The sequence below is a fragment of the Sander vitreus genome, chromosome 13 (genome assembly GCF_031162955.1).
Source record: "Sander vitreus isolate 19-12246 chromosome 13, sanVit1, whole genome shotgun sequence".
NCBI lineage: Eukaryota > Metazoa > Chordata > Actinopteri > Perciformes > Percidae > Sander > Sander vitreus.
Window position 1 is genome coordinate 11,594,333 of NC_135867.1, and position 20,675 is coordinate 11,615,007.

The following is a 20,675-nucleotide window of genomic DNA, read 5'->3' on the forward strand; positions in this document are numbered from 1 at the left end:
CATTCTGACATTAACCATGTGTGCGGAGGTGAGAATGTAGGCAGGGTTTACAGTAACTTCTCTCTCAAACTCTGTTTTTATTTTTTAATTTCTGTCACTTTTAATATACAGACAAGTCCAACAGGATACTTTTTGAGAAAGGATCGTCCAAACGTGTTCTGTTATTTCCATATTTGAACGTTTATCCCTCTCTCCATAGCTGCAGGCTTTTCACCCTGCCTTCCTGTGTGGCTTGCTTATCAGAGAGTAAAACTAGCATGCTTGCTTCTATGCCATTGGGTGTGTTTCCACTCCTGGTGACTTCCATAATCAGGAAGAAGAGAAGTGGATGCTATTGATTTTGAACCAGGCAATTATGAGAAGTTGGAGGGAAAGAGAGTTTTTTGGCTAGACACAAAGGAAATTAAATAACTAAAGAGGTGGAGGGAAATAACGAATAGCTCCTGGTTGTGAACGGCAGTAATGAGGTCATTGAAAGGCCCTCTTTGTTTGTGTCTCTGCATGTCCAACTGTCATGCTGTCTTTATTTCACTCTGTGTAAATTAATGCTACATAACATGCAACAATTATGCTACATAAAATCCACATAGGCCTGCACTGTATAATAGGCAGCTGCAAGTAATAAATTAATGATAGGTATTCTTGATTCAGATGAGCCTATTACCAAAATGGCTTGACAATACAATATACTATTGTCAGTGCTTGGATATTGGCACACCTGAATCACATTGGCCCATTCTTTATCTTATTAGCTGTAGCTGTGCTAATGACACATCTGTGAAAAGGATCTGTCTGGTAGCCATTCTGTGGCCATGCAGCAGGTTTTGAGTATGACCCTGGTGTGTATGCTATTGGCTTTACTGTCACTCTTATTTTGCCTGCCTAAATTATCAAATGTTATGTCAGTTTAAAAACATTAGCTATCTTTAGGATACACAAGCCAGTAGTCTCATTTCTATTGTGTGGCCATATGTGCTGTGAACTTCTATCTTACTTTCTAAAAATAGTTGACATTTTGAGAAATGCTTATTTGCTTTGCTGCTAAAAAGTTGAGAAGCTACACTAAATATGAAGCTTGAGCCCGGAGACAGTTAGCTTAGCTTAGCATGAAGACTGGGAACAGAAGGAAACAGCTAGCCTGGCTCTGTCCAAAGGTATAAAAATCTGCCTACCAGCACAAGCTGACTTATTACTGCACGACATATCTCAAGCCTGGTTAGCTGAATCCCCATGCTTCTTGTCTTTATGCTAAGCTATGCTAGCTGGCTAGCTTCATATTTAGCATACACACATGAGAGTATCAATCTTCTCATCAAACTATCAGGAAAGAAAGCAAAAAAGTATTTGCCAAAGTGTTATCAAGCACAAAAAAGACAAAAATGATACTTAACAAGCACAGGGCTTTTGAGGGTGGTTTCATTCAGCAGGAATAGGCTACCTCTAAATTATGACAACAGCTAGAACAATTCTAATCACGCAAACGTTTTTATTACTACTACTAGTATAGCTCTAGTCTAGATTTGATAAGATCTGGCTCATCAATACACACCACTAATTATCTGGTAAAATTACATTCTCCTGTGGATGTGTGTGATTTGGTTGGTGTTTTTTTTGTTAGCTGGTAGCTCATGCTGATAGTAGCCTACTGTGTACAATGAACCTTTTTCACAGCAGACATTTTTGATTTCTCATAGTAAGAAAAGCACAGCTGAAATTGATAACCTTAACGATGGCTCAATTCCATCAAGTGTCCGAGTAAGCTATTTCAGTGAGTCAGCATGAACAATACCAGGGCCTCTCCTAAGTGGAATGCAGCCATCATTAATGGTTTTGAATACACCTGTGCTTTTCCTGCTATGACATGTCAACATGTCTGCCGTGAAAAAGGTCTATTAAAAAAAAAACTGAGAACTGACCAAAAAATATGTTCTCTTTATAAAATTCAAAAAAATTGTATCAAACTTTCAAATGTCTTCACCTCTAATTTTCAGACAGACAATGTACGTTTGCAAATTTACAGTAAATAGATTTATGATAATTTATAGAGCAAATTCAGACTAACTGCTCACATAAAATAACACTAAACACAAAGATGACTCAAGGAACCTGCTTTTCAGCCCAGACCTCTAAAGCCTGTCTAAATGTGGACTACTTGATATTAAATGGTAGGCTAAACAAGCCTCTGGGTACATTGTTTAACTCAACACTGGACAGTAGCTGTCGAGTTGAAGACACTTCACCACTCATCCAAGATGCTTCATCACCTCTGCTGATGAAGAGGAAGCTGATCCTGGATGAATGGCGCTTCATGCAGCTCGGTGGAAATATTTTTATTAACTTAGTATGTTAGCCTGTAAACCAGACTTGTACTGTATAGGACCAAACACATGTCTGAGATAACTTATATCTAAAAAGATAAACATACATCAGCTTTAAGAGGGAAAGACAACAGTCACGACAGAGACAAAAGTGCCACAGAGCAGGAGGGTTACAGATACCTTCCTCCACTTTTTCTAATTCCAGAAAAGGTGGAGGTGACAGAAGTAGCTGTGACCGGTAGAAGGAAAGAAAATTATATTGATTTACAGCATCAGCACACTATCACCAAACACGAGTGTACAATGTAAATGTATCCTGTCTTAGCAGGTGTAACTAATGACATTAACGAAGACCCTGTTGTATTGAAGTCTCCAGGTAAGTGTCCAGCATGCAAAGCACAGGTGTTACTAATAACATTAACAATGTCCCTTTACGTACAAGTATCCCAGTTGGACACGACAATGAGTACGAAGACCCCAAAATTGCAACAATGAAATAGAATTCAGTCATCGGTAAATTCTTTATTTACACCTGTGTTTTTCCAACAATGTCAAAATGTCTTGTGAAAAAGGCCTGGGGGCTGTTGCACAAAAGTAGAATAGAAAAGTAGAATAGAAAAGTAGAGTAGAAAAGAAATCCAGGATAACTGAAAAAACGCAGCTTGACTAGACTTAACGGTTGCACGTTTGCCAAGCCAGGATGAGAAGGTGAAGCTATGTCAAGCCAGGTGTACATAGTTGGGATAAGTGCACGTTCATGGCTTTCTTAAGGCCCAGACACACAAACGTCGGCAGAAAAGACAGTTGGGCTGATCAGTCTCCCCAAATTGGTCAAAAAAGTGCCTCGGAACACACCAAAGCGACAAGACATAATACATCTCCATAACAGCAGGCGGCGCTAATCTGTATTGTCGCCCAAAAATGAAAACCGGCAGCTGATTGGACGAATGCGTCACGTGGGTCTTGTTTCTCCGGAAATTCAAAGACAGACTGTCATGGCGGCTTGTTCAGAATACGATCTCATATTGTACTAAAATAAGCGTGAAATAGGCCATGCAGTTGCTGAATCTGTCTTCATTTCAGATCAACAAAGGTCAGTTTAAAAGATTTTCGTCAGATTTTGAGAGACTCTAGTCACACAACTCATTCCGCTCCCCGTTTCTGGGTTAGCACTCTACCAATCAGATGGGTCATTTGAGTCCGACTGCCGGCAGTGCCCGCCCCGCCGATTATACATGTCAAATCGGCCAAAATGAAGGACGACAGACCCTCGGACGCATACACACCGAACTGACTCGAGTCACTGACCTTGCCAGACTGTCCAATGGCCGATTATCGGCTCTGTGTGTCCGGGCATTTAAATAGACCACGGTATCGATCATAGATTTACTGATGCTAAAATGGAGAATACGATTGTGTATTCTTTACACAGAGTGAGAAGCAGCTTCATATGCAATTATGACAACGTGAAACACATTTGTAAAAATTGCGAGGCAGACAATCACGGACTGACTGAATGCGTAAGTAGCCTAAAAATATACATTTACTGACCACTGCTCTGAATTGAAACTGCCATACCATTCAAGAAGTTCGGCTAATTCTTTGCACAAATGAGCAGTTGTACTCTTTGCCTTAAAAATGAGCAGAAGACTAATGTTACACCGGAAATGTACCATGAAGATCAATTACAACCACTAATCTACAATGCTGTGAAGCGTACATATCCTTCTCTCTCACTCTGTCTCTCTCTCGTATGGGCTAAAATATAAATTACCTAAGGAATATATTTACTCCCACTGCTCGCTTTTCAGGCAAGTGTACAACAGGTTTTTTTTGTGGAAATAATTAGCCTAACTCCTTAAATGGTTTCATTTAAGAGCAGTAGTTCATAAATGTATATTTTTAGATATATCATTCAGTCGGTTCGCTTCTGCCATGTTTTTTCTCATTTTTTCTGTTTTTGTTTTTTACAGAGGCAGTTTCCTTCTTTATTTATCATATGCTTTGCTTCCTAGTAGGCTTATATGGACATAGAAAAGAAAGACTCTGAAGAAATTGGAACCTAAAATCTAGAAACTATAAACATAATTAAGTGATACATTTAATGCACACTTTAAAGATGACTGTAACACAGTGTATTCATCACTTTAAACATGACTGTAACACAGTGTATTCATCACTTTAAACATGACTGTAACACAGTGTATTCATCAGTTATTTCCCCGCAGCAAAATATAAGGTCAAAATCCATTGAGGTGTCTTCTCCATGTTGTTTCATGAATTTACAGTAGCCTCAATTATATAGTTACTGGTCCAGTGAACTAAGACTATAATTAGGGAGGATTGTACAATTATAAAAAATAATTGTTCAATCGTCCCAAATTATAGTCCCAGTTCACTGGAGAGAACACAAATAGTGTGCTAAGAATGCCAAATACAGTGCACATGGAAGAGGAACATACATGGTCCTTTGTTAAAGAATACTAAAATAAATAAATCAACTAAAATAGTTAAAGGTGTATTTGTCCCTGACCAGTCTGCCATTGTTGGAACCGCTAACACATGTATAGCACTTTATATATTATCCTTCGTCACTGACTTCATTTAAAACACATTTACTGTATCAGCCTTTTCTAATTATCTCAACAACTGCCATAATATATTCATCAAACTTCTAACAATCTGAACAGCAGTTTTCACACAGCAATATAACAGCAACAATGTCACATGACTAATTATAAAAAAAATAATGGTCACAACTAACAATATATAACAGTGCTTTACTGAACAGCAATATGCACCTGTTGTATTTTAATGCAGGCTGATAATAATAATAAGGTAAAAGCACTGCTGAGTGAACAGAAAAGGCACCAGGATTAATAAATCCTGGCTGTTAGCCTGCAGGCTAGCTGCACAGAATAAATCTCCATGGTAACTTAGGTGCCTCTGCTGTTGTGCAACCAAGTCGAGGCTGAATTCATCCAGGATAACTGGAATATCCCGGTTTAATCCCTTATCTTGGTTTTGTGCAATAGCCCTCTGGAAGTGGCACTGCCAAATGGGATGCAGCTATTATGTTGTTAGTCAATTCTGAGTTAACATGTCCTCCATGAGAAGGGCCTATTGCGGGGGATTTTGGAGGCACATAGCACCTGACTAAATATGGCTCTGCCAAATGTATCACTCAGTAAGTATATGCATGGAAAACTGACCAAAAGATAAAGGTCAGTACAATTTTGAGAATATACACTTGTTGAATAAGAAAAACAAGGGGGACAACAGATAGACAAACATATTACACAGGCAAACACACACACTGCTCTCTCAGCTTTTATGGCACCAAATACTCACGCCGAGAGACCACTTTAGATAGAGATAGAGCGGGTAAACAGACACGAGCACACAAAGCCGATGAGAAAGAAGGGGAACATGTGCTGGATCCATAGGCCGGATCTGGTAATGGAAGATAAATTAGCCTCCCTCTGCTGAGGCATAGTGGTGTCAGGAGATACACAGCATTGATGGCACAACAGTGAGCAACTGGACCATGGCAACAAAAAAAGGAGGGGGGGAAAGGGGGGAGCAAGACGGGGAGGGAGAAAGAGGAAGACAGCAAAGAAATATGAATCTGCTTTGAATGAATCTGCTTTGAAGGAATCTGCTGTGAAATATCAATGGAGTATTTAGAATACGTGACATGTTTCAGCATCAGTACAGTTTTTTATTCCTTTTTGCAAAACATTTTACATACATTAATATTTTTTGAAAGATCTCCCTACCTTCCAGCCTGGCCTCCAATTTTTTCAGAGCATTGTGAAAATGGACATACAAACACTTGAAATGTGCTTGAGTAAAGGAATCTGTCTCTGTACATCACATCCAATTTGTTATTGGTACAGTTTCAGCTGTGTGGTGATTGACCTGTGGATACACCTTGTATGCATTTGATGGCACTGAACTATATGTATTCCTATTAACAATACATGCTGCAAATTATCACAAACGACCACTCAGATCAAAGAATAATTTAGATCACAGAGGTTTGTTGGATACCTACTGTACATTACTTCCTAAACCTGCTAACTCAGGTATATGTGGACATGACAGTTTTTTTTTAACTTTTGAACAATAAACAGAATGACAGTTGAGCTGGCATTGCCTATGGGTTTCTTTTTACATTGTGGATTTTAACTCCTACAGACATGGTTTGTTCGAAGAGAAATAGGAATGCATTGAGCAGATGTTTCAGGACCCATGTTGGAATTTCTCGCCATATTGTTGGTTCCTGTCGTCTTATCTCAGCTGCAAGCTCAATACCCCACATTGATGGAACTTGCATGATGGAAAATGAGCTGGTGCGTGAAATCAGCAGAGGTAAGGATGCCAAGTTTGTTTACCCAAGACAGCCAGCAAGAAAGGAAGCAATTATTATGAACAAGAGCGGTGACTGTGCTGTCTCGCTCTTACTGTTGCTGATATTAGGTTTATATACAACTTCCTTGCAATAGACAGGTTTGCATATCTTGCTTTATAGATATAATAATACTACTAATAAAAAAGATCTTATTAAAACCCTGTACGTAGAAAATGTTGAAGCGGAAACCCTTTGCCACAAATAGGGCATGCACATTTGATGAAGGTGACAAATTATGGAAGTGCGCATAAAGCATTAGTTTTACATCAAATAAGGACCTATTTCATGTTTCACATTCATAAACAAATAGATATTATTTTATGCTAAAGTTAATCACTGACAAAGATATCTTCAGTTTGTTATCTACATATTGACATTACTTTTGTTTAAGGTCAATATGATCCTAGAGATATTTGTCCTATTATGAACAAACTGTTTTAAAACTCCAATAACAGAAATCCAAACACATTTATTTTGGTTTTGGGAGGATAGTACTGCATAAAAGTGTCAATATCAATCACAGATATAGTGATAATATCTGTTTCCATTAACCATGTTTTACAGCTGTGGTCTCTGAGACCCCAAACAGGAGTAATGCATCATTTTCTGAAGCAAAAATCTAAAAAATTGTATAATTGCAAAATGAGCAATTCTTATAAAAGTTAGGTCTATATCAATGTGATTAAACAATGCTAATGCAATTATGGTTGGTCTACGTTTTGCCTGGAAGGAAACATAACTTAATAACTTAATAAGTAATAACTTACCCAAAAACAAAACTATACAGTATAAACTAACCTCACTAACAATAGAAAACATTATGCACCATAGTTGGGAAGAGAATCTACGTGGAGTCGACGATAATGTTCATCTGCCATGCTTCCCTACGCTACATGCTCCTCTGTAGCATTAAATCACTGTCTGGTTCTCATCATCTCTCTTGCATGCATATATTATCTTATTATGAGTAAATGCATGTCGCTCATATTTCAGGCAATGAGCGTGTTATTTCTATTCAAAGTGTACTCATTTGAGTCAAGTGATTACAATCGTTGTTGTTCGTGGAATTTGTGAAACCAATCTGTCAGCCATATAACATTATTCATTATGGTATGATGTTCTTTGTATCCAGTATCCCACATACATTTCAAATATTTTTTATTTTTTTTGGGGTATTTTCTTTACCAACATATTTGTTTGATATTCGTATCAATCAAACAGAGTGTGCAGGTGTTGACAGTTCCTCTGAAGCTTTATTACAGACAATACTCCAGGACATAGTGTGATGGCTGGTGTCAGAGTGACAACAGCATTGATGAAAGTCTGGCTTCACCGCAACAGATGAAAACAGCTGTCTTTCTGAGGGATGCTTTGATCTTCAGAGCCCAGCCAGGTTCACTCCCTTTCCTTGAGTCAATTTGGACCAGATGAGAAACACTACTATCATAGAGGCTTTATTGGATGAATGCATAGGAATGACCAGCTCATTTAAATATGGTTTGCTCTCAACAGCAGCTAATACAAATAAAACTGATGAGATAGTGGCTGAAGAATATATTCTTAAAGTGTATTTTATATTTTTAAACACTTGTACAGTAAAATTATAAAGTTCAATCTGGGTCCAAAATAGTCGTTTATATTTAAATGTTATCCACCAAAAGTTGGCTATAACCTAAATTTGAATATGAGCTCACATTTGCTCATGCACTTTTTTAAAATGCAGAATCCACATTACTTGAAAACTTATTTTGAAGGGATTCCCTCCATTATTGTTATTAATATTATTATTATTATTATTATTATTATTGTTATCATCATAATTTATTGGATACTGATTACACTATCTGTATCTGTCCAACTGTATCTGTCTGCATGTGTAAGACGTGTGTAATGTCCTGCAAAAGAATTTATCACAGCTTGTTTCTAAAGCTCATTTGCTCATCTGCAGCTACCAGCCCAGACTCTCAAATGGAGCAATTATTCTCTCTCTGATACACTTCCAGCTCCTAATGGCACAAGTCACTTCCATTTTTGTTATTATAATAAACTGTCATCCGGGGAAATCATCTTTGGAAAAGTTATTCTCACTCTGTGCTATTTCCAATTCAGCGTTTCAATGACATGACTGCCCAATGTTGCCTTTTCTCCTTTCATTGCTCATTGCTGATTATATACCCCGTGGCTGCTTCTCCGAGCCCCTGAGAAGCACAGATTTCATACATTTTAGTTTTACAGCCAGAGGCCACACTGCGAGATCCTTATTAGAAAGAAACATATTAAGCTTGTCAAGAAGGAAAGGTTTAGGGTGTTAAGATGCTTCATTTATTATTGTTTTCTGTGTAATACCTTGTTTGACGCCATTGCATGCTTGTCTCCCTCATTACTGCTGCTATAACGAATAGCACGTGCACATACCACCAAAAGCAGAACATCCCTAGCTTGGAATTAAGTGAGGTTAAATTGTTTGTGTTCATTCCACAGCAGGATGTAAGCTGCACTTGCTTGGATTTAAACCCTTGCGCACTTATATTACAGTAAGTCTTGATAAAAAGGATGCAATACTTTATGAAGTGTCTGGTCGGAAGCAATCCTACTGTGTGTTGTGTGAATGTGGGACAAAGAGAAAACAGATAAAATGTGCCAAACAGAAATGAATGATTCCCTTTAGCAATTAAAATTCATTCAAGAGGGCAATGCAATTTTCAAACACTCTCAAAACAAGCGGGGGTGTCATGTCAGGCCACCACAGCAAGATCAAGACGAAAAAAGCTTTTCCCAAGTTGTTTGATCCTTTGGAGAAATCCATCGGCATAATGTATGATACACCTTAGGACATATCTGTGACTAACTGGCTGAAGATACAAAACAAAATAAACTAAACTAAAATGCAGATGCTGTCACATTTTGGGGACAAAGTATGTGTGTTTATCAAATCGCATCATTTGGTCAAAGCAAATACCAATTTGTAGACAATTATGTGAAAGTAAATGCAAAATAACTTGTCTTTGGGCTTGTGACACAAACATCTACTGTAATAGCTGAACAAAATTGTGCCATCAAGTGAGACAATTACTGTGAAAGTGAAAATGTAATATCATTTTTCAGAACCATTACCAACAAAACAATCAAATGTGACATTTAAAAAAATAATAATAATGAGAAAAAAAACCTAGGTTAAACAAGAGTTTAGAATAAACTATAATATAATCTTATTCTGCTGTAATGCTTTCACTTGTCTTTCTGAGTGCTTTGCACAAGCTGGAAATAAATATACCTTTTGAAATGTGAAATGTGAAATGAAATGTGCAACAAATGTGTGAAAAACAAAGCAGTGAATACTTTTGCAAGACACTTGTTTGTACTGACCATCTCTTTATAGTAAAAAAAAACAAGGAAACTTACTGTCAAAGAATAATGTCACAAAATCTGCATAATCTCACTGCCATGCTGCAAACATATGTCTGTAACCTGCCATTGCATAAAAAGAGGTGAAAACAGATGAGTAAACTCCAGCACACACTTTTCATACAGTCTGCAATACTGGCCTATTTGATTACAAAATTCACTATTTTCACAGATGGTCCAAATATGATCAACTGCTCTGAATTTAATATCCTTGGATGCAAAAGGAAGAGACAAGGGAGGACGAGAAGACGAAAGGGATATAATAGCTTGCCAGTGTACTGAAAAATGCAGGGAATAACACACAACATATTTCAAAGGTTGAATGCTTCCACCAAAGTAAAGACATTTTTAAAGATGTGAAACTTTTAAATGTAATGTTTCTAAATGTATATTTTATGAAGTTGACTTTCAAATTCTTGAGGATCTGACCTTACTGAGCCATTTTAATGCTACAACTAATGATGACATTTTTTTATCATTTTCATTGCCTGTCATCTATTTACTTTTACACGCTATCTCCTCTGTCTCCATTATCTTACTTAGTGTAAGTAAATATCCTTTTAGCTCTGAGGGAATTCAAGCAAACCACTAATTAAGAGCCTGATGACTCAATAAGATCGCTTAGAGGTCCTTTTGTAAGCAGCAATATGTATATGTATGTGTATGTGTGTGTGTTTGCCTGTATGTGTCAGATGGTGAATCTCAGTGGTAGGATTAGAGCACAGCATTTCCTTCAAGCTGGTGTCTGGTGGTTAAAGGCCCCACAACAAGAGAGAGAGTGTACTGTACTGTGTGTGTGTGTGTGTGTGCGTGTGTGTGTGTGTGTGTGTGTGTGCGTGTGTGTGTGTGTGTGTGTGCGTGTGTGTGTGTGTGTGTGTGCGTGTGTGTGTGTGTGTGTGTGCGTGTGTGTGTTTGTAACCTGTCAGTAAAATGTTAGAAAAACATAACTCAATAAAGTCTGACAGTTGTTTTTAATGCTATTTTCATTTGGTCATTTCACAGAGAATAATTTAATGCTGTTGACAGGCTTGAAAAACTGTGTCATCTGGCAGCGATCACCTTCATAAAAGTCACACTAAATTTCCACTGATGTTTTATCATTGCTGTTCACTAGAAATGAGATTTAGATTTCTGGTACTACACAAAAAACCCAATGTGCCTTTAAACATAAATCTGTCCTGACAGCAATGATTAAGTCTAAGAGGAGGTGTTAACATTGTTGATGATTTTTTTTAAACTACTTTGTTGACCGATAGTGTCTGCCAAAATACTTTTCGGTTGTTTTACTCTTGACTTTGGTTATAGATGTCAACCGAAGACGCCATTTTACCTTAAACATTTCAGGGGCGTGTTTGTGTCAGGCTTAAAACTTATCTGGCTTCATCCTCTCCATGCGATCCGGGGTATCCATCTGACGGAATTTATGCAGAGTTCGTCGGCTACGATCTGCGGTGTTCCTTGGTTCACAGTTATCGGTGGCTCCGGTCAGCTGTACCTACTCAACGTGCCCGCTAGATGGATTCAATTTCACTGTTGGTAACATGATAGGGACGGAATAGAGCATAGAAATCAACGAGAGTGGGCGGGAGTGGGACGGAGAAATGTGTGTTTTGAGTGTGAGAAGATCTCCGTTAGGAATTACGTAATGAAATCACCTAGGCCTGTAGGTAATGCATGTAGGCCTATAATGTAGCCTAAATTTCGAGGCAACCTCAGTGATTTGACCGCGATTAACCAACCACACACACGCGATATCAACTGGCTAGTTATCCTCCAGACAGCGACCTGCTGCTTCTGGATTTTGGATTTTTCGAATGGCCATTACTGGCGACTCATTCAGATTACGATCTCATATTTTACTAAACTAGTTCACCGAAACGTGTTTCTGAAAACATTTTAAGCGAGAAATAAGCCATGCAGTTGCTGAATCTGTCTTCATTTCAGATCGACAACGGTCAGTTTAAAAGATTTTCGTCAGATTTTGAGAGGCTTAGTCACGCTCATCCCGCTTGCCATTTCCGGGTGAGTCCCGACTGCCCTGTCTCCGACTGAGCATGTCAGGTCTGCGAAAATGAAGGCCGATCAGCTCCTCCAACGGACGACGGCACGGAACACACCAAACAGACTCGAGTCACTGACCTCGCCAGACTGTCCAACGGCCGATTATCGGCCCGGTGTGTAACTGCTTTTAGACAACATAGGGAACGAAACGGGAGCGGGACGGGATTCTGGAGTCTTTCTCTCGGGATTTTGCAGGACAGGATTTTTTGCGTCACATGATCGGGATATGAAGGGAGTATTTTCATGGGCTCGGGATGGGATGGGAGCAACAATTGATTCTCATGTCACCCTCTAGTGCCTGCCTCCCCGCTGCCGGATTGTAAAGCTCTCCAGACGCGGCTGTGTGCGATCTCCGCCCGCTTAATCGTGTTTCCCAGCAGACTGAATGGTGTTCATTTCACATGGCACTGATCAACACCAGATCACTCATGAATAAGACTTTTATCCTCAATGACTTTTTTACAACCAAGGCTTTCTCCTGTCGACGGAGACCTGGCTGAAACCAGGTGATAACAGCGCCTTCTCGGAGATCCTCCTCACCGGCTGTTCTTTCTTCAACTCCCCGCGAGCTTCAGGTCAAGGTGGTGGTCTGGCCACTCTCTTCAAAGATTAGTACAGATGCAGATTATTACCTGAACCATAATAACAACCATATCATTGATAAAGCTGATTAGATATTTACATGGACTCTAAACGTTGACTGTGCCATTGCTGAAACCACCTTAAGATTATACTTTGCATAAAAGATTAAATGGGTTTGAAGGAGGGCCAAAGCCATTTCAGATCTGTATCACAGGAAGCTAAGTATTCACTGTTTTTATTACTGCCCCACTTATCGTAGAAGAAAACGCCTCTGGTAAATGTCATAAGAAAAGCTATGATTTGAATTGCTTCCTAACATTAATTGCTGTAAATCTACAGCACCACATTTGAATTTTAAATGAAGGCAGCCACCTAAAATTTGGCAGACACATTAAGGAACGTCCCTTAAATGTGTTGTTATACGAAACCAGCTTTGTTTTAATTTGAGGATCTGAAGCATCTGTGCGCCGCTGTAAGATGCATTTTGGCTCAAACACCCCCTCTGGCAGCAGTTATCCTTTATATCCTTAATATAACTGTATGCGTTTAGATCATTGCTGTCTAAACCTTATTCAATATTCATATATGATGAAACTTGTGGTGAGTGCCAAGAATTAATTTTTGAGCTGTCCCATGCAGACTGTGGCCCCCCAACAGCCTTACATCTTTGGCATTTCCATATCAGCTTGAATGGCTAAATCTCTGCTTGTGGTAATATTTTAAAATTGGAGTGGGTTTAGGTTGAATCCTTGAAAATTAAACTATTCCCTCCACAGAGATCTGAGTGTACCATACAGGCTCGGTAAGAAACCTTTCCGGAGAGTTTTCAGGTTATCTCCTCTGATTCATTGCCTGTAGGAATAACTGAGGGTCAGCAGAATGGCAAATAGAGTCACTTGATTAACTTCCTGTCAGGAGGCGAACTGCCACACTCTCTGGTCTTCGTGAAAAGTTACACAAGTTTTGTGACACCGGTTCATTAGCAAACTTGCTGCATTTATTTGAATTAAACCAGTAGACGTGTCAGAAGACTCTTGCTGACAAATGCATCAAGGACATTTAATATTAACAGTAACATAACATATTATGCTGATTTGAATTTTTGATACACAAAGCCTAATGACTAAAGGGTACACTTTGTTTTTATTTGGCTTTTTTAGACTACCGCATGGGAAAGCACAGATTAATTAAGTGGAACAGTGACACAACCATAAAGTCATGTTTTGAAAGATTCAAAGACAATTGATACATCTGACCCATGTATGTATGTGGCAAAAAGTCATCCCAAAAATGACCATTCTGTTCTATTTTGTTTGCTTTTTGGAGCAGACATGAATTACCCTGCTTGGCTTTTTGTGTTTGTACGTGCGTGCGTGTGTTCATGCATGTGTGTGTGCGTGCGTGCATAAGTGAGTGAGTGAGTGAGTGAGTGAGTGAGTGAGTGAGTGAGTGAGTGAGTTAGCAAGTCTGTGTGTGTGGTTTTTTTGTGTGTGACGTGGTCTTGGGTTGAACTTTGTCGGCTGCACGCACACCCTGGCTCTGTGCTACAGGGAAATGTGGGCGTTGTGTCTGCCAGGCCTCTTACACTTGGCTTGTCTACATGCATTACTCACACACACACACACACACACACACACACACACACACACACACACACACACACACACACACACACACACACACACACACACACACACACACACACACACACACACACACAAAAATACATGTGTACACATTCACAAACACACACACACACACACACACACACACACACACACACAAATACATGTGTACACATTCGCAAGACACACACACACACACACACACACACACACATGCTCAGTGCATATACAAAGTCAGACACACATGCACAAGAAGAGTTACACACACACACACACACACACACACACACACACACACACACACACACACACACACACACACACACACATGCTCAGTGCATATACAAAGTCAGACACACATGCACAAGAAGAGTTACACACACACACACACACACACACACACACACACACACACACACACACACACACACACACAGGGGTACGGAGTCCATTGAGGATTTCATCTTGCTAAATAGTTAACATTCAAACTGGCCAGGCCTGCCAGGCAGCTCACAGCATGATAACATTACCCCCCCCACCCCCCTCCCCAGCCTATGTCAACACTCACTGCCTCTCTTACTTCATGGGCTTCCTGCTGCAGAGGCTCATGGGACTCTAATCTAATTCAGAGTTGTTCAGTCATGTTTATTGAGGTGACGTTAATGCAACAGCGCTGGAGCTCACTCTCTCTGCTCCCACTCTCACATAATCTCCCACAATCTTGCATCCAGTAGATGGCCTCATTGTGCCTCTGTGTGCATGCCTGCTGGCTACAAGTTCATCTCAGGACATTAAGGTACCTTAATTTTTAGCTCCTTTTTTCTTTTTGGGACTTTTTTTGGACAGTTTTTGTCAGTGTGGGTAAAGTGCAACATGAAGTGCAAGCAGAAAAGGAGAATACCATCATTATTGTTATTGTAAAAAAAACCATCATAACAGTGAGTTATATGATGTGGCCTGTCACCAAAATCTGACACCAACCAGGTTTCAGACAGACATTTACATAATTTGAAAAACAGAAACACTAATGTTTCCCTCTGCATAAATCATCCCATAATAAAATTTATTTATCATAAATGTAGGTCGGTAAGGTTTCTTTTTGTCTTCCTTATACATATTTGGCTTAACTCTTCAGCAAAGAATAATACTGCTGTGTGGTGTGAATGTGTGTAGCTTCACGCTTCACATTATCTGGATAGATGGAGCAGTTGTGGCAAGGATCGTGGCTCACAGCAGGCTGCAGCTGAGCGGAGAGAGAGGAGCGCGCATGAAAACGGGTCTTGGAGAGACCCGAGTCATTCCCATCACTCTCCGCCGGCCAGTCAGACCGCAGACACATCACAGGGTAACTGAATGGTGCACAACAGAGGATGAACCTAAAAAGAGAAGCATAACGACTGATAAAAAAAACACCTGAGGACCGTCGCAACAGGGGAGCGTGACTGACTTCCCATGGAGGAGTGCGCAGAGAGGGTGAGCTCCTTCTCTTTCACTTGGTACGAAGATACAAGTTGGAGGTATGCCGAAGAGATGTTGATTTTGCTGGACTGAGTATTTAAAAAAAATAATCCGTTCAATTACTGGAGTTGATTTTGGATTCAATTCTTTTCAAGCTGACCCAAGACGGCGCTGCGGGTCATGACATGAGCTGTCCACATCCACAGAGCGGAGCGCACGCTGCTTAGATTAAGATTTAGAAAATAAGAACATCAATTGCGCCTCTATTTCAAAGACGTCAACCCAGGGATTGCACTGCCAGAGCTACTTTAGCTGGGCGGCCAAAATAACTCTTGAATGTTTCTGAAAGGTGAGCGGTGGTTTTGCTGTGTCCACACAAATGGGCACGCGAACTAAACCGAAAGGAAAAAAAACAACCTCGCATCTGTCAGCATAGGAAGAGCTGTGATATTGATATGTGCTTTCCTACAAGTGATGACTTAGACATTGAATAGCCTATGCATCTCCCTGATATAAAAAGGACAGTTGAGACTTTTGAATGCTGTTGTCAGCCTAATTTGTGGCTCACCACTCTGATGGAAATGTTGGCTGGAGACTGTGCCATATACTAACAGGGAGCTGCATTCAAAGAAATGAAAAAATAAAACACAACACTAGGCGGGGTGGATCATAGTTGATACATGCACCAATATAATCACACGGACACGCCTAGAGGATCATTAAACAAATCAGATAAACGCAGAGCAAAACCATCAATAGAAGTTATTGATGAGGTGGTATATAAGGCTAATGATTGGCCAAGCCTCTGTTTACTCAACAGCTCGGCAACAATATGGTGTGAAAGTTTCGCTTGACAGCTGAGGCACCCAGAGAGAGGAGTAAAAGTGCTTTATGCTATTGCATGACTACAGTGCTGACTGGAAAAATTACTGCAATCAACAGCTGGAATATTCCTCCTCTTCTTCAAACTAGAATGTCTGCTGCCTGTGCTGCTGCTGCAGGAATTTTTGGGGGTCGCATTTCAGAAGAGATTCTTTTGAAATATTTATAGCGGTTCTCATGCAAGGATGGTGGTTGTGACAAGAAGCCTATGGATGACCCAGTCTGTGGGAGAGCTGGTGCCGAGACAATTGACCTCCCCACCAGCTACGCCGTCCGTCTAAAACTCCTCCCCAGAGAGGCACAGCTGCTGCAGGCTGGGGATGTGATGGGGTGACTGTTGACACCCCCCTCACCCACCCCCTATCTCACTTTATTAGCAGTGTAATATAAACAATGGATCAGAATTTCTCAATGGTTCAAGATGGCAAGCAGCTGCTACCAGAGAGAGACTCGTCCAAACGTGTGCTGACAGGATGCTTCCTCTTCCTCCTCATCTTCACCACGCTGCTAGGCAACACACTTGTGTGCGCTGCCGTCACCAAGTTCCGACACTTAAGGTCGAAGGTCACCAACTTTTTTGTCATCTCGCTGGCCATCTCCGACCTTCTGGTAGCTATCTTGGTTATGCCGTGGAAGGCGGCGACTGAGATCGTCGGGTTTTGGCCGTTTGGTGCTTTCTGCAACGTATGGGTGGCGTTTGACATCATGTGCTCCACTGCCTCCATCTTGAACCTGTGTGTGATTAGTGTAGACCGTTACTGGGCCATCTCAAGCCCATTCCGCTATGAACGCAAGATGACCCCGAAAGTGGCATGTCTGATGATAAGTGTGGCGTGGACCCTGTCGGTCCTTATCTCCTTCATTCCTGTTCAGCTTAACTGGCACAAAGCTCAGACCACCAGCTACGCAGAGCTAAATGGAACATACATCGGCGATATGCCCCCTGACAACTGCGACTCCAGCCTTAACAGGACCTACGCCATCTCCTCCTCTCTTATCAGCTTCTACATCCCTGTGGCTATTATGATCGTCACTTACACCCGGATCTACCGCATTGCCCAGAAACAGATACGGAGAATATCTGCCCTGGAGCGGGCAGCAGAGAGTGCCAAAAACCGTCACAGCAGTATGGGGAATAGTTCGAGTATAGAGAATGAGAGCTCATTCAAAATGTCGTTCAAACGAGAAACCAAAGTCTTAAAGACGCTCTCAGTCATCATGGGAGTGTTTGTGTGCTGCTGGTTGCCCTTCTTCATCCTTAACTGCATGGTTCCGTTCTGTGAGCCGGACGGTGCCACGGACTTGCCCTGCATAAGCTCCACCACCTTCGATGTGTTTGTGTGGTTTGGCTGGGCAAACTCCTCGCTTAACCCCATCATCTATGCCTTCAACGCTGACTTCCGCAAGGCCTTCTCCATCCTCCTGGGCTGCCACCGGCTCTGCCCGGGGAGCAACGCCATCGAGATCGTCAGTATTAACAACAACATGGGCACCCCTACCTCGAACCCCAACAATCAATATGAGCCCAAGGGTCACATTCCAAAGGAGGGCAACCATTCAGCCAGCTATGTGATCCCCCACAGCATCCTGTGTCAGGAGAACGAGTTACAGAAGAAGGATGGATGCGGAGGGGAGATCGAGGTGGGCATGGTAAACAACGCCCTGGAGAAACTCTCCCCAGCTATCTCTGGGAATTTAGACAGCGATACTGAGGTCACACTGGAAAAGATCAATCCCATAACACAGAATGGACAGCATAAAACCTCGTCATGTTGAGAAAAGGCAAAGCTGGATCGGAGTACACCGAGGCATGTATGTACGCACAAAGGGAAGAAGCGCTTACACAGAAGGACAGCAAAAGTAAAAAAAGAGACAGATATCTTTAAAAAAAAAAATGCCTGACAGGGAAACAGTGAATGGGATATACAGGACCCTAAGACTGTCAACAAAAATCCACATGGAAATACCTACAGAATGTTTTAAAGTAAAGGCACTTTATCCTGGATATAACTATCTGCAAAATACTCAGCATTTATTGATGAAATTGACACATTTGATTTGATGTTGATAATGTGAATATTAAAGCAGAACACTAGCTATGTGCACATGTATACATTTTTTTAATATTTACAAAGATGTATACATTTGCATGTGTATACTGTACAGTACTGACACAGTCATGGAAGGACACACAGTATACAGTGGAGGAAGATATAGTAACTATTAGCAAAATGTCTTGTAGGTAGGTGTTTTGTATGTGTTTCATGCAAGAGAGAGCAATGTGAGTAAATTGGTTATGGGTACAGTATAATTAGTTGTTCATTGCAGTTATTTCCCTTCAGTAAGTTTTTTATCATTGTAATATTTTATTACAAAATCAAACCACTTGTAATGCAGTGGTAATTTATTTGAGTTAAAACTGCTTCAGACACCAAAGTAACAATATTCTGATTTCAATTAAAACAGGCAGGGGGCAGAAAATTGAGTTCAATACCGTAAGCTGTCATATATTTATAAATATTTAATTTTTACACCACCCTACCTACCCACGCTATCTTGCAGTATCTCCAGATTGGAAAACATTACTCCTATGGTCTACTTTCCTTCCTTTGTATCCTATTCTGATCCATCCACAGTCATGCCCACCTAGGACCAATCAGACAGGCTCGCCCCAAAGTTTTCTCCATTACTTCTCCTCACTCCCTGTTTTCATTGGTCTCCCTTCTCTGCTGCTCTTCAACAAACCCTCTCTAGGGCCCTACAGTCTTCTCTCCTTTCCATTTTATCTCCTCACCGTCTCCTCTGGCAGCCCTTCATTTTAAGTCTTTACTCTGCCCACTTAAAGTGGTACTGTAGCCTACTTCTGATTCTATTTTTGGTCAGTGCTGTCAGTCCATAATTAAAAAAGAATGTAAATCTGTAAACTAAAATTCCCGCAGTTGGACAGAGGAGGCAGCAGCGTTCATTCAGCTGTAATGCAAGTGACACTTAGTGCCTTTTGCAAACTTGAAGATATCTGATTTTGTAAATTGCTCATGCTGGGAGCCAAGCTGTGCTGTAGTGGCGATGTGGAGCATGCAGTGTGACAGTCGCTCTGTCTGCAGGGGTGGAATCCAAAACCACCACGATGAGGATTACCTTCAAGATATCAAACATATTTGTATAACCACTCTTGTGCTCTAGCATTTAAAAAAATAAAATACAATTAGAAATTAAATGTTGAGGTTAGTCAGAATAAAGCTTTAAAGTTATGTTGAAATTATTTTATACCACATTTGTTCTAAAACAAAATTTAAAATATGTTTTTTAACAGTGCTCAAACAAGCTTTTTAGATTGATACAGTATATTACAGTTATTTTACAAAAGATAATTGTTTACAATAGGTAGTTTCACATTTAAGGTTAAGTTTCAGTTTAAAGTGAAACGTATGTAAATGTTAGTATTGTATGTGATAATGGAAAATGCTAAACCATAGTGTCGCAGTAGTAGAGTAGAGTCATCAGTGACTCTGTAAAGTCCATAATACAGCTAAATCCATCTATAGTTTGCTAACATTAGTTAACATTAGCGACAATAAGCTACTGGTAATACCAGACCAAGTAAGGCTTTCCTTTGTAAGAGGAAAAATGTTATTTCTTCTTTCAAAAGTTACATAGTGTTGCTTTAAAACATAAGGACAAATAACATAAGAATATGATATGCAAAGTCTATGCGTGGCACACAATTATAAAACATGACTAGCTTTCTAGTTGAAGCCTGTAAAGCTACTTTTCTGTTGTGTTTAGTGTTGCTGGGGAAAGAATGCTCAACAGCAGGCTTTCGGACATTGTATGCTGAGCGTCCACCATGTGCTGTGGGTGTCCATTTAGGCGTGAAACTGTTGCACATCAGAGAAAGGAAGAGCTAATCCAATAGAAAGCAATTGGTCT

The 20,675-nt window shown here is 40.3% G+C and overlaps 1 protein-coding gene across 1 annotated transcript; it reads left to right on the forward strand.

Moving 5' to 3' along the window:
• Window positions 1-17,138: 17,138 nt before the first annotated feature.
• drd1b (dopamine receptor D1b) lies at window positions 17,139-18,521 on the forward strand. Its single transcript, XM_078266094.1, has one exon. It carries the CDS (start codon window positions 17,139-17,141, stop codon window positions 18,519-18,521), a length of 1,383 nt encoding a protein of 460 aa, XP_078122220.1.
• Window positions 18,522-20,675: the final 2,154 nt, after the last annotated feature.

Coding starts and splice junctions, on each gene's coding strand:
- drd1b (XM_078266094.1), top strand. CDS start 17,139: ATGGATCAGAATTTCTCAATGGTTCAAGATGGCAAGCAGCTGCTACCA.